Source organism: Pipistrellus hanaki (assembly GCF_964339955.1).
Source record: "Pipistrellus hanaki genome assembly, chromosome: 2".
NCBI lineage: Eukaryota > Metazoa > Chordata > Mammalia > Chiroptera > Vespertilionidae > Pipistrellus > Pipistrellus hanaki.
This window is the reverse complement of record NC_140504.1, coordinates 73142314-73155715: the sequence shown is the minus strand read 5'-3', so window position 1 is coordinate 73155715 and position 13402 is coordinate 73142314. Positions and strand designations below refer to the sequence as shown.

At 41.4% G+C, this 13402-nt stretch overlaps 1 protein-coding gene across 2 annotated transcripts in view; it reads right to left on the bottom strand.

The window, feature by feature from the left end:
• Positions 1-4334: 4334 nt before the first annotated feature.
• Positions 4335-13402, bottom strand: part of COL8A1 (collagen type VIII alpha 1 chain) — a 62444-nt gene continuing 53376 nt past the window's right edge. The window contains exons 2-3 of one of the 2 annotated variants that reach the window (XM_084875460.1): positions 11260-11587; positions 4335-8249 (exon numbers count right to left, since the gene is read on the bottom strand). In XM_084875460.1, coding sequence (XP_084731586.1) covers positions 6340-8249; positions 11260-11584 — 2235 coding nt within the window. In that variant the 5' untranslated portion in view covers positions 11585-11587 and the 3' untranslated portion in view covers positions 4335-6339. The remainder of the gene's footprint in view (positions 8250-11259; positions 11588-13402) is intronic. The other variant, XM_084875461.1, reaches the window with a different exon arrangement.

Sequence of the window (13402 nt, the reverse complement as noted above, 5' to 3'; positions counted from 1 at the left end):
CTCTGACACCTGCTGTGGCATCTGGTTCTTACTCTTGAGGCATGGTTAGGACCCTTCACCACCAACCCCTCATCCTGGAGTGTAGCTGTTCAGATTTCTCCTGTTTTGCTACTTGTATCTTACCTTTTCAAAAAAATAATCTAAAATGCTTATTTTCTTACCATTTTACTATTTAAGCATCTACAATGTCTTCTTATAGTATATTACATAAAATATAAATGTGTCTTTCATACATGCAAACCCCTCCTTTGGTTACTTAATCAGTAAATCAAGCTTACTTTACTAGTTCTTGAATAGATTAGAAGAGAGATCAAGTTAGATCATTTTCCTTATCTCAGCCTCCCTGACCCACCACACACACACACACACACACACACACACACACACACACCCTCCTCTCTATCCTTAAAGGAGGAGAAGCTATTCCTCTTGGAATGCCCTATGTTCCATCCATCTAAATTCTATCAAGTTAAAAATTATTTCTTTAAAAATAATCCTCTACAGAAATCTGATAGACACTGTCTCAGTCACATAATCCAAGTCAAAAGATTAATAATATACATGATGATGACATACATCCTTGTTATGAAGTGATAAAAAATGGCAATCACTGTGATATTCTTCCCCCACAATAAAGTATAAACCCAGTCTAATCATGAGATGACCATCATACAAATATAAATTAACATAGATTTTTGAAATACATTACCAGTGATCCTCAAAACTGTCAAGTTCTCCAAAACAATGAAAGTCTGAGAAACTTTTATAGCCAAGAGGAGCCTAAAGAGAAATGATGACTAAATGCATGCATTCTGAAAGGCAGATGTTAATAATAGGGAGAACTGGTGCAGGTTTGTGCAAACTGCCTGTAATATTTTTGTAATTTTCTTATAAATAGAAAACTATTCAAAAATAGTTTATTAAAAATAAAATTATTAGTAACTTACAAATAGAATTGTTTAAAAAAAATAAAATCATCTCCAAATAACTGAGACTAGGTTTTATCCCACAGTGAACTTCTAAATAATCTTGAGAGATATAATTTTCTATATAATCCTAGAATCCCACAGCTGTATTCAGTCACACCTCACGCTGAGTTTGGCACTGCCTCCCCCACAGCAGCCTTCAGAGATTCCTTCCTCACTCAAACCCGGTATTGGACCAGTGCTCTGTGATGGGCTGTGGATGCAAAGATGAAACAACAAGGTGCCTGTCCTCTAGAAGCTTTCACTCTAATAGGGGAGCAAGACAGTTTATTTCTAAGCAGGAAAGAAGACTGTAAAAGGCAGGGTAGTGCCACAGGGGAGAAAGTGACTAAATCTGAGCAATAAGGAAGAGGAGTGAGCTTGCCCTGTGTCCTGAGGAGTGAGCAGGAATTATGCTGCAAACAAGCCAGAGGAAGCATTCCCAGGAAGGAGGCCATACAGAATGGTCTTTCTCTTTGTGAATTTCTGGAGCACATGTGCATCAGTTGGCATCAAACCACCCTGTATTTGTTTGTACACCACCTGGAAATCATTTCTTGTTTAACAAACATCTTGATATCCTCCAAACAGAAGCTATCACTTTTAAAGGAGAAAGACCCTGTTTTCTGTTGTATTTGTATCCCTTACATGGCCTTAGTAATGTCAAGCACAAAGTAGGGGCTACTTTGTGTTTACATAATGGGTTACTGTAGACCCATTGTAATGATGGGTCTTGTCCAGCATTCTAAATTCCAACCTTTTATTTCCTCCTGTCTCTGTCTCCTGTATCTATCCTTCCATTTGCTTCTGTGACCAACACTGTGTACACGCAAGATGACTGGTCCATATTATAAAAGAGTGGTTGACTCTAGAATGAAATAGAACTAATTGGTCTTGATGGAAATGGAAGCTGTGGTCTTGAGCTTCCAAATTGATGGTTTAACAAATGAGTTAACTAGCCACAGATTGGAGCTACATATTTGCTTGTTGAATGATTTGACGAATCCCTTTATAATATTCTGGACATGAGAAGCTATGAGCATTTTGAGCTTGACAAGTCATCACAAAATAATTCCTTATCAGTGATACTTAAGATGCTTAGGATCTTGAAACAGGTCTGCTTCTGCTCCGTAGCTCCAGTCACCACCATCTCCCCTCAAAATATTTGGCTGTGGTGCGGCAATGTGAACTAGAAGAGTGTTTGACGATTGTGGGGGAAGAGAAGTCTGTGACAGTAATTTCTTCTATGGTAGACTAAAGGCCTGCTGCACAAAATTTGTGGAAGGGGCTTGGCCCTCACAGCCCCTGCTTCGTCCAGAAGATCATCTGGAAGGACATCTGGAAGGTCTTTCAGCTGTCTGGTCTAATTAACATATTACACTTTTATTATAGATGTGACTGATGCAGCAGATAATTTTCCCCAATATCTGTTCTCCTTCCTTCTATATTAGTAGAACCCCTGATTTCTAGCTGGGCATGTGGTTATTCTCAATTAAGATTCAATTTCCCACACTCCTTCACAACTTGTGACAATGTGACTAAATTCAAGCAATGGGATATAGGAGGGAGTGATCTAGCAACTGCTGGGTTAAGTCCATTAAGGGAACATGCTCTCACTTCCTAATTTTTTCACCTTCCCACTGGCTGGAATGTGGCTGTGATGGTTAGTTAGTCTGGCTCTTGGCGATGAAGGCAACACCTTTGGAGTGGAAGAACAACAAGATACAATAGTCCTCCCCTATCTGCAGGGATATGATTCAAGACCTTCAGTGGATGTCTGAAACTAGATAGTACTGAACCCTATAGATACCATGTTTTTTTCTACTCATACAAACCTATGATAAAGTTTTTACAGGCACAGTAAGAGATTAACAACTACTACTCCTCATAAAATAGAGCAATTATAGTAATATACTGTAATAAAAATGTTGTGAATGTAGGCTTTTTCTCTCTAATAATTAATGTGGTAACCAAGATGACTACTAAGTGGTATGGTACATTGTGTGGATACTCTGGACAAAGGGATGATTTACGTCCCAAGCGGGACAGAATAGAATGGCTTGAGATTTCATCACGCTACTCAGAATGGCATGCAATTTAAAACTCATGAATTGTTTATTTCTGGAATTTTCCACTTAATATTTTCAGACTACAGTTGACCGCAGGTAACTGAAAACACGGAAAGTGAAATTATGGATAAGGGGGAACTACTGTAGAGGAAAACTGGGGCCCGTACTGGAACTACTACCTTGAATCCTAGGTTGCTTATGCTCAGAGCTGTTATGTCAATGAGAAATAATTGTCCTATTTAAGCAATGATTGTTTTAAGTCTCTGTTTCATCAACTAATTAATACACTGGGGGATAAAAAATCATGAAGCTCAAACAGTGTCACCTGATTGATATGAACAAGATGAGAAACATACTTTTAAAGATATTTAATAAGACTTTTAAAAAAATCAGTACAAATATTTAAATACAAAAATGATTTGCTGTTGACAAGTCTCAAATCTATCATGGAAACTCAAAAAAGTTACCAGTCTGTTCACTGCTCATGGTATTCTGAAAAATATTTGAGAACAGTCACCCACTGCAAACAATTCTTTCCCCTTGATGTCATACTGCTTAAACTTCTGTATTTAAATAACAATAATGCCAGTTGGGTCTTTTATTACATGGAAAAGTTCTAGTTACCTTTGAATTAAATAGGGATTGTAGTAGTATCCCTAGACTTTAGAATGCTTGATTGTTTCTTCTGGTTTTACACTAATGTGTTAACATGCTATGCAACACTCAAAAAAGAAACACAGACACATAGATAATTATTTAAAACTCTTTTTTAAATTAAATGGAGTAATTCATTTGCTCTGAGATTAGCACCATTGTAGAATATACAGTATCTGGCTTTTGCTCCTGCACCATCTAAAAGTTAGAAGCATATGCCTGATAATACACACACACCACACACACACACACACACACACACACACAATTGAGTAACAACCAATAAATAAGTTGGAAGGTATTTTGAAAAGTGAAATTTGGTTTTAACTAAATAGGTACTTTCTTTCTTGGTGGAACTAAAAAGCCCATACATGTACAGATAAATACAGTTTTACAATCAGCTGATCCGACTTGCTTCCAAGCCATTCCAATGCAGCTGTTCAGCAGAAGGAGCCCAATGTCATCAGCCCAAAACCAGCATCATAGTTATCAGCCCCAAACCAGCATCCTCAAGACCAACCCAAAGGATATTTGGCCACATAAATGCTGTCTGCTTTGAAAATAAAGATTGGGTGGGATATCTTTTCAATGGGAAAATTTTGTCATACAAGTAACAGTAATAAGAAACCCTGTGGTAATTAACTCATTTCTTTTTTTTTAAGAAATTGAGAGAGAGAAAAAAATGGTGCTTATGCACCATATAAGGGAAGAGATAGATATCAGGAGAATTTTCTTGATAGTTAAAACAATTCAGATTTAACATAGACTTCCTTTCATGTGTGTTTATACCGTATTTATTTGTGTCATTTCCCATCTGTAATTATCCCTGTAACTCCTCATTCTTAATTTTGAAGAAAAGGTACAAGGTACCACCACTATAACTTCACATTATTTCCCCCAATGGCTTAGTAACAGCAGTAGACTCGTTGCTGAGTGGAAATGCTTTGTCTGTGTTTTGAGAACAGATTTGAATGCTGGAAGGAGTTAGTACGTACCTAAGTGAAAACCTAAAACAATATTTATTTCTCCCTTTAAACTTTTATTAACTCTTGCCTTGTGCTGAGTATGGGATGACATGAAAAGCATGGGCTATCATTGCCCTTTGGCATTGAAGCATTTTCACAAATTGCTTCTAAAGAAACAGTTCTTTTCCTATAATTTTAGAAACTACATCAGAAAATAGTACATTTACTTCTAGAACTTCAGCAATTATTTTTTTCAGAAATATAATTCGGAAAATCTACATTCCTCCATCCCCTCCCCGCAAAAAAAGATAAAGGATGGCTTGGATTTGGAAATTGACTTTAGGATCTCAGATGGCACACCAATTTGCATGTGTACTACACAGGGAAATTTCTTTGAAATCCAATGCTCCTAAGAAATATGGATATCCCCTTCATTTGTGTGAGTAGGAAAAGAGGGGATTTTAAAAATATATATTTCATTGATTTTTTTTTTTAAAGAGAGGAAGGGATATGGATAGAAAGTTAGAAATATTGATGAGAGAGAAACATTGATCAGCTTCCTGCTGCACACTCCCCACTGGGTATGTGCCTGCAACCAAGGTACATATCCTTGACCGGAATCAAACCTGGGACCCTTGAGTCCGCAGGCTGATGCTATAACCACTGAGCAAAACCGGCTAGGGCAGGAGGGGATTTTTTAAAATATGTAAACACAATAACTATTGATAGTAAGTGTTCCACAAAAGGGGAAGTTATAGAAGGGGGAGGGTTTTTTCTTTCTTTATTATGATTTCCAGGTGTTTGTATTAGTTGGGCCATAGTGGAAATTACACACAGGGAAGAAAGAAGAAAAAAAGCAAAAAAAAAAAAAAAAAAAAAAGACAAAAGGAACGCGAGGAATAAATGAGTTTTCTGCTGCTCATGTCTCCCAATTGGTCCTTAGCTGCTTGTGGGGCACTGTCTTAAGCCCCACGACAGTGTCTCCCCCAGTGCTAGGCACAGAGGGCACTGAGTAAACACAATGGCTGATTGGTTCTTCTAGGGACCCTAGACACACAATTATGCGTAAGACTCCTGTGGCTAAAGGACACAACCTCTGACAGGAGACACAAAGCCCTTGCAACTAAAGCCCTGCCATGGCCCCACCCCCTCCCACCAGGGCTGGTGAGGGTGCAGAACTCCACCCCCACATTCCACGACAAAAACCTCTGCACAAATACAGAGGGAATCATGCAAGTAAATACGGTATGTAATTGTTATCACTGGCCTTTCTTTGAGCCATACTTATAAATATTTAAACGTAAACAACAAGAGTGACTCTCATTAGCTATGGCCTTTCATACTGAAACATTTTGATCCGAATACGCAGGTTTTCATGGAAGCACCTAACATACAGCTAACACGATTCCAGTGGGTACAACGCAAAAGTGTCAGCACTTGATACATAAATCTGTCCCATCATTCTCCATTACAAGGTGCTGTGCAGAGCATTAAACATGCATCTTAGCTTTTATTTGTACATGATGGTTCAACATTCCACTTAAATATAACTTTCCAACTATATAAATGTTTTGAAGCAATTACGGTTTTCATTTGGATTTTTTTTTTTTTTTTTTTTTTTTTTTTTTGTGCATCATTTTCTTCTCTTTATTAAATCTCTCTCTCTCTCTACTTCTTTTCCTTTTTTTACATGGGATACAATAAATATCCTGAAAAGGAGGAGTGGACGTACTGCCCGGCGTACAGCCCCGCGGCCTGCTCCGAGGGCATCTGGAGGAACACGCGGTCCCCGGGCCTGAGCAGCAGCACCGCGCTCCCCGACGCCTGGTCCAGGAAGCCCTTCTTGTACTCGTCGTACGTGTACATCATGGGCTCGTTGTTCTTGAACAGGGCCACCCACACGTTGCCCCCCTTGCAGTGGACGTGGTACGCGAAGTAGTAGACGCCGGGGACCTCGCAGGTGAAGATGCCCGTCTGCGGGTTGTAGTTCTGCCTGCCGTTGTAGAGCAGTTTGTCAAACTTCACGGGGGCCCCCACGGGCGGGAAGGGCGCGGTCAGCTCAGCAGTAAACGCAGGCATCTCGTAGGCCGGCCCTCCGTTCTTGCCTTTCTTGGCCCCATAGGCGTGGGGGGGTTTCAGCCCATCAATGCCCGGCCCCATATCTGGCAGGTACTCTCCGTGGGGTGGTGGCGTGGGGGGCATGGCAGCCGGGGGGCCTGGGGGCCCCGGAGGGCCTGGGGGCCCCGGGAGGCCAGGCTGGCCTTGAGGGCCCAGGGCACCGGGCTTTCCCGGGGGGCCATGAAGTCCTGCTACTCCGGGCTTCCCTACTCCGGGGAACCCAGGGGGCCCTGGGAGGCCCGGTTCCCCTTTGGGGCCTGGGATTCCGGGTGGTCCAATGGGGCCACTAGGGCCTGTGATCCCCGGGATGCCTGGGGGGCCCTGTAAACCCTGGTCCCCTGGGATTCCTGGTTCTCCCTTTGGTCCAAGCAGACCTGGAACACCAGGCAGTCCTGGCAAACCTTTATGCCCAGCTTCCCCCTTGGGCCCTGTGGGACCTGGCAAACCCCTTATGCCGGGGGGCCCCACTTCGCCAAGGAAACCTGGCTTTCCTGGGAAACCCTGAAGCCCTGGCTCCCCCTTGGGACCCGGTGGCCCCTGTGGCCCTATAATCCCACCTTCTCCTTTGGGTCCGGGAAAACCAATCGCACCTGGAGGGCCCATAGGACCTGGGATTCCAGGCAGGCCTGGCTCTCCTGGGGGACCCCCCATTCCAGGGGCACCTATTGGTCCTTTCTCCCCTCTGGGTCCAAGCGCCCCAGGGACACCCCCTATGCCCTTATCGCCTTTGGGGCCTGGGAAGCCTGGTTTCCCGATCCCTGGAAGTCCCGGGGGTCCTGGCAGCCCTGGCAGTCCTTGCTCCCCTTTGCCACCTGGAAATCCTGGCTGGCCAGGGATCCCATCCTGGCCTGGTTTTCCAACCCCAGGCATCCCAGGAGGTCCTTGAACCCCTGGTATCCCGATAGGGCCCTGTGGCCCAGGTTCCCCTGGAGGACCTGGCTTTCCCAGGGGGCCCTGGGGCCCAGGGAAGCCTGTCACTCCTGGTTTGCCCACTCCTGGAAGCCCGACAGGGCCAGGAGGGCCATTCATCCCTGGAGGACCCTTCAGGCCTGGCAGGCCTGGCATCCCGAAGCCCTTCTCTCCTTTAGGACCCTGAAGGCCTGGAGGTCCTGGTGGTCCTTTGAGTCCTCTCTCACCCTTTGGACCTGGTTGCCCCGGTAACCCAGGTCCACCTGGCTTGCCAATACCAGGAAGTCCGTGAGGCCCTGGAGGTCCTTGTGGTCCTGGGATCCCCTTGGGCCCCATCTCCCCTTTGGGTCCAATTTCACCTTTAGCCCCTGGCATTCCCATGGCTCCTGGCTTTCCTGGCATTCCAGGCATACCTGGCTTTCCAATTCCTGGATATCCCTGTGGCCCTGGTTTTCCTTTGATTCCAGGTATCCCATGACCTGGCAAACCGGGGGGCCCAGGTGGTCCTCTTGGGCCTGGCTCTCCACGAGGACCTTGCTCCCCTCGTAAACTGGCTACTGGTGCTTCTACTGGGAAAGAGAAGAGAGAGACAAAGAGGGAGAGAGGGAAGGAAAGGAGAGAGAATATTGATTATCCTTCACTTTAAGGGAATCATGATGACGATTAGTTCTGGCATACTTGCCTATTATTTATTGAAAGACAGAATAATGCACTCATTTTCCAGGACTGTAAGTTATATGTACTCAAAAGATAATCAAGATGATAATGTCTTCGACATATTTGGGATAGTATTTTTGAGAACTGATATCTTCAGCTATTTTTGTCAGCATTGGTTAAGTGAAAAAAAAAAAAAAAAAAAAAAGGTAATGAACATTTTTTCCAAGTACAAAACTTGGAGATATTATGGTGTGTTCACTGTAGATAATCTAGAAAATTCACAAAAGGGTAAAGAAAAATCAAAGTGATAATCACTTGACATTTTCATATATATTACCATCTTGTGTTTGAGGTATTTGTGTGTGTGTGTGTGTGTGTGTGTATTTTTGACAATACTGGAGTCATTCTTCATTTTTATGTTTTCTGATTTTTTTACTACTTGTTGTTATATTGTATTTTCCATTTCCTTAAATTTTTTACATAACAATTTATGGCAAAAATATTTATCCTGTGCAAAAATAAGGTATGATGTAGATGATGAAAGCAATTATGTGGACTCATGAGAACTGAAGCATTTTATTTTGTTTGTGGTTTAATAACATCTTTCACATCTGTCCTCTAGAGTCAAAGAGATTTGCTTAATTTCTTCAATATACTGTAGATTTCCTAAGACTCAAACTTTCATTCATTAATATGCTATTTTTCACTTGCAAATCTGGTCTTTAAACAGGAGAAGGGAATAAAGTACTTTATGCTGGAGACTAAAGCAAACAGTAATTAGCATATTAGTGCAAAAAGAAACATTGGAATACCAATGGACTTTGATATTCAGCAGGGCTGAAAATCAGCATAATATTGCCCTGCTGTGGGCTCAATGGCTCAAGGCAATTTCCTAACCTGATAATTCTTATACTGTTTACCAAACTTTACCTTTGATCTGTCTGTACACATTCCTAAAGGGAAAATGTGTATTCAAGTGAATAAAAAGCAAAGGGGACCCAGAAGTTGGTGTGTCTCTTTAAGAAAGAGGCTCCACCTGGGCCCCAATGCCCTCTAAATTCATATTTCTTGTATAGCATTTTCATTTATGCCTTGGCCCCTCCTTCAGATCCTGAACCCTGCCGTGAAGGTTGCGGCAACTTTATGATTTTAGAATGCCAAGCACTGTGGCTAAGGAATGGAGCTGGGGTTAGGAGCAGGAAGCTCAGCTTTTCTTCCTGGTCTTGAAATGAGATCTTCATTGGGTCACTTACACCATCTACACAGTGAGAGTAATAACACCCCCCCACACACAAGATTAGGTAATGGATGTGAAAGGTGCTGTCAAAATACAAATCATACATTATTAAAAATGCTTATGCTATGACTTGCAGAGAAACATAACTCCAGATTCCCCCATGCTCCTGGGATTAATGGACAACATAAAGAAGTGAAACTTATGGTCCCAAAGTCTTATTTCAACCAGTAGTTGCATCTTAATTCTGACCATTGTATTTTTCACTGAGCTACTGTCAGGGAACAAAATAGAACCACAAAACTCCCATCCTTTCCAGATTCCCTGACTGAAATCTGGTTCCCATCTGAGTAAGTGCAGGAAGTGCCAAAAGCCTGACAGGCCAGTCAAGAAAGGGAGGAAAACAAATGGCTGAGATAATGTCCGCAGCAGAATATCAGCTCCTAAAGAAGAAAATTGGGAATACTTCTTCCATTATGCTAGTAGATATTATTAGAGTACTATTAAGTCATGTTATTTCTAACTAACTGTAGAAATGATCTCTGAAAGTAAAGTTTTGGCCTGTTTTTTTTCTAAGCAGTATGTATCAATAACTACTCTATCAAGGGAGCATCTGAGGCAGGTCCATCTTATTCATCAGGAATCCCTGGTGTCTAGCACAGTGCCTGGAACTTACCCTGCTCTTACTTAGGGTTTGTTGTGTGACCAGTTCTAGCAACTCAAAGTTCTTTTGGTGCTTTAGTATTAACTTAGTACTTTTATTTACCTTGTGTTATCGATTATCTTAATAATCTTACTTTGCAGATGAAGAAAAGTAGCTTCAGAGAGGTTAAATGACTAGGGCTCCCTCATTTCTGGCCTCTGAGCATCCAGGCCTCTTAGTGTCAAATCCAGTAGTTCCCAGAAGTAAAGCTTCTGCCTCTGCATGGACCGGCGAGATGGCCTCCACTTCCTTAAAGGGAGTTGCTACTCTGATGCAGTTCCTTCTCTACAAATGCTAGTTTCCTAGAACTCCTGATAAACCAATTGAATTTAGGAGAAAGTGATAAGCAGTGTATAGGTGTTGAATAACTAATAAGCATGCCTAGAAAGTAATGGGAGAAATTTTCAGGTATCATTTCTCGGTATAATCTATACTCCTTATTCTCCAGTCGATTAATTAACACCTATGGTAACTTAATTGGAGCAGTCTTAGAGACACTTGCATTTATTTAGCACCTAGTTCACAAAATGCTTTCATATGATTTTTTTTTTTTTTTTAAACAACAACAGGTCCATACAGCACTGCTCTCCTAATTCAGAATGCTGGTAGTCACCTTTCTGTTTTTTCATTACTTTGTCCCCCAGTGTATAGTTCAGAGAGTGGCACAAAAACACATGTTTGTTAACTGCCAAATGCTTGAATATATATGATATGTACTGAATGAAAAAATAAACTAATAAGTATGTTTTCTGCCATTAGATGCTGTTAAAATAAAGCACAACATAAAATGGTAATTTTGCCTATATCTTCAAGACTTGAACTTTTAGAGGATAGAGTTTAGAACACCCCCATTTAGTGAATGTTAATAATATATTCTAAAATAAAAATTTCTAAAATTTAGCTCCCCCACCCCCACTCCAGCCAAACTCATAGTTTAGAGTTTTGGAAGGCTGCAGTTCTGTGACAGCACAGGATTTGTTGTTACCTTTGCCTTTCTTGGGAGCTGGTTCCTTGCCCATCCTTGGCATCGGTTGCATTTCCTTCATATATTGGGGCAGATGTGGATACTCTTTGCCATACTGCATATGGGGAAGCTCCTTGCCCATGGTAAGGCCATCTTTGCTCAAAGGCATGTGAGGTACTTGCTGGCCCAGGGGCTGGTACTGTGGAATTTGTGGTTGCATCTGAGGAGGAATTTGAGGCAGTGGCTTGATCCCATAGTAGGCACCTGCCTGAGTGAGCCTGATGGAGCCCAGGGAAATGGTTAGCAGCACGCCCAGCAGCTGCAGAGGGGCAGGTGGCACAGCCATCACCTGTGGGGAAGGAAGGCACTGACATGGTGAAACCTGCAGGCCAAGTGATTGGACTACAGTTAAAGAGGAAAAAACACACAAGAAAACAGTCTTTCTTCTCAAGAACTTCATGGGCAGAAGACTAATGGAAAAAATTAGCTTTTAATCGACAACAAAGAAAAATAAAACAAAAAACAGAAAAGAGTAGAATCTGTAAAGTGAAGGCAGTTGGTAGGACAATAGATTGTAGGAGAGACTGCGAATTGTCCCTGAATATCAGTTCTGCCTTCTTCCACAGTAACGTTATCCTTGATTTTCAGTTGGAATGAAGCAACCTAGAACAAAGACCTCTCAGCCAGGTGTGGCCGTCCGACAAAGTTCTGACCAATTGAATGTAGTTGTAAAAGGTGCAGCTGCTAAGAACTATCCTAAAGATGAGTGGGCATGTTCTTCCTCTTTATCCTTCCTGCTGGCTAAAATGCCCGGAAACAGATCAGACACCTTGGACCGTGTGGTGAAAGATGCGCACTGAGGAGCACCATGTTAGAGGAAACTTCAGCCCTGGTTGAACATGTAGGCTTCATATTGATCCTTGAATTTGGAATTTGTTTATTAAAGAGAGAAACAAAGGTCTACCTTCTTTAAAACATGATTCTTTTGGGTGTCACACAGTTACACCAAATTTAATCCTAATAGATAGAGTGATTTTTTCAAAAGGAGGTGAACTTGGCGGCAAGTCAGGCTTTGTTAGTAAATGCCAAAATTATATTCTGAATGGAAACAGTTGAAAATTTATAGCCTTGATGCCAGAGGCTGAGATTCCTTTGGCTGCTTCGGTGTGGTCACAAATAGCTATAAATGTTAAAGAGCAAACAACAACAACAACAACAACCGCAGAAGTCTGAATTGTAAAGAAAGTTGTTCATGTGATAGTCCGAAAATGTCATTACAAAAGTCACTCATAATTATGAACATACAGGGTTGTTATTTATTTTTTCTTCTATTTAAATGCTGTGAAGTCATTCATGTAGAATTTGGCTAATTGGATTTGAAGTCCATTAAAATTTATCTTTGTACTATTATGAAAGAAAGGAGTTTACAAAGCAAATTAGTTGTATAAATAAGATAGAGATGTTTAAGTACTCATAAGAATAAACTGTTTCTAATCTCTTTAGTAACACCCTTTGCTAATTAACAATTGACAGAATAAATATAAATGGGGCTTACGTATTTGTTTATAAAAATGAGCTTGGAAAGCTCTCTTGAAATGCCTAAGGCCGAAGACCCAACAGTCCAGGGAACTGCAGTGTTTCCAAATACCCACTAGAGGGCAAGTGTGGTACACATTGAAGTCTGTCCAGTTATTCATCCTCAATGCTAACACCAGAAACATTGTTCTCTCTCCTTATTAAGGGATTTAATTAAAATCTGAATCCTAAGTGGAGCCATCATAAGCCGGAGAGGTTGTGTGTGTGTGTGTGTGTGTGTGTGTGTGTTTGTGTGTGTGTGTGTGTGTGAGAGAGAGAGAGAGAGAGAGAGAGAGAGAGAGAGAGAGAAAGAAAGAGAGAGAGAGAGAAAGAGAGATTTTTAATGTATCTTCTGGAAAACAATTAAATAAACTTCTCTCTATAAATAATTTAATTTCCATTCTCCTGAGAGTTTGTTTTCTTTTCTGCTGTCCTACTTAACTCTGGAGCATAGTTTTCCACTTTTCAGAAAATGTGCGTTGACTTTGCAATATCCTATTCAAAAGTAATGCCAAGAGTATGAACAGGCTACAGAAGAATTGTTTAATAAAAAGCACCTAAGAAAATATTTAAAGAATCCCTACCACAA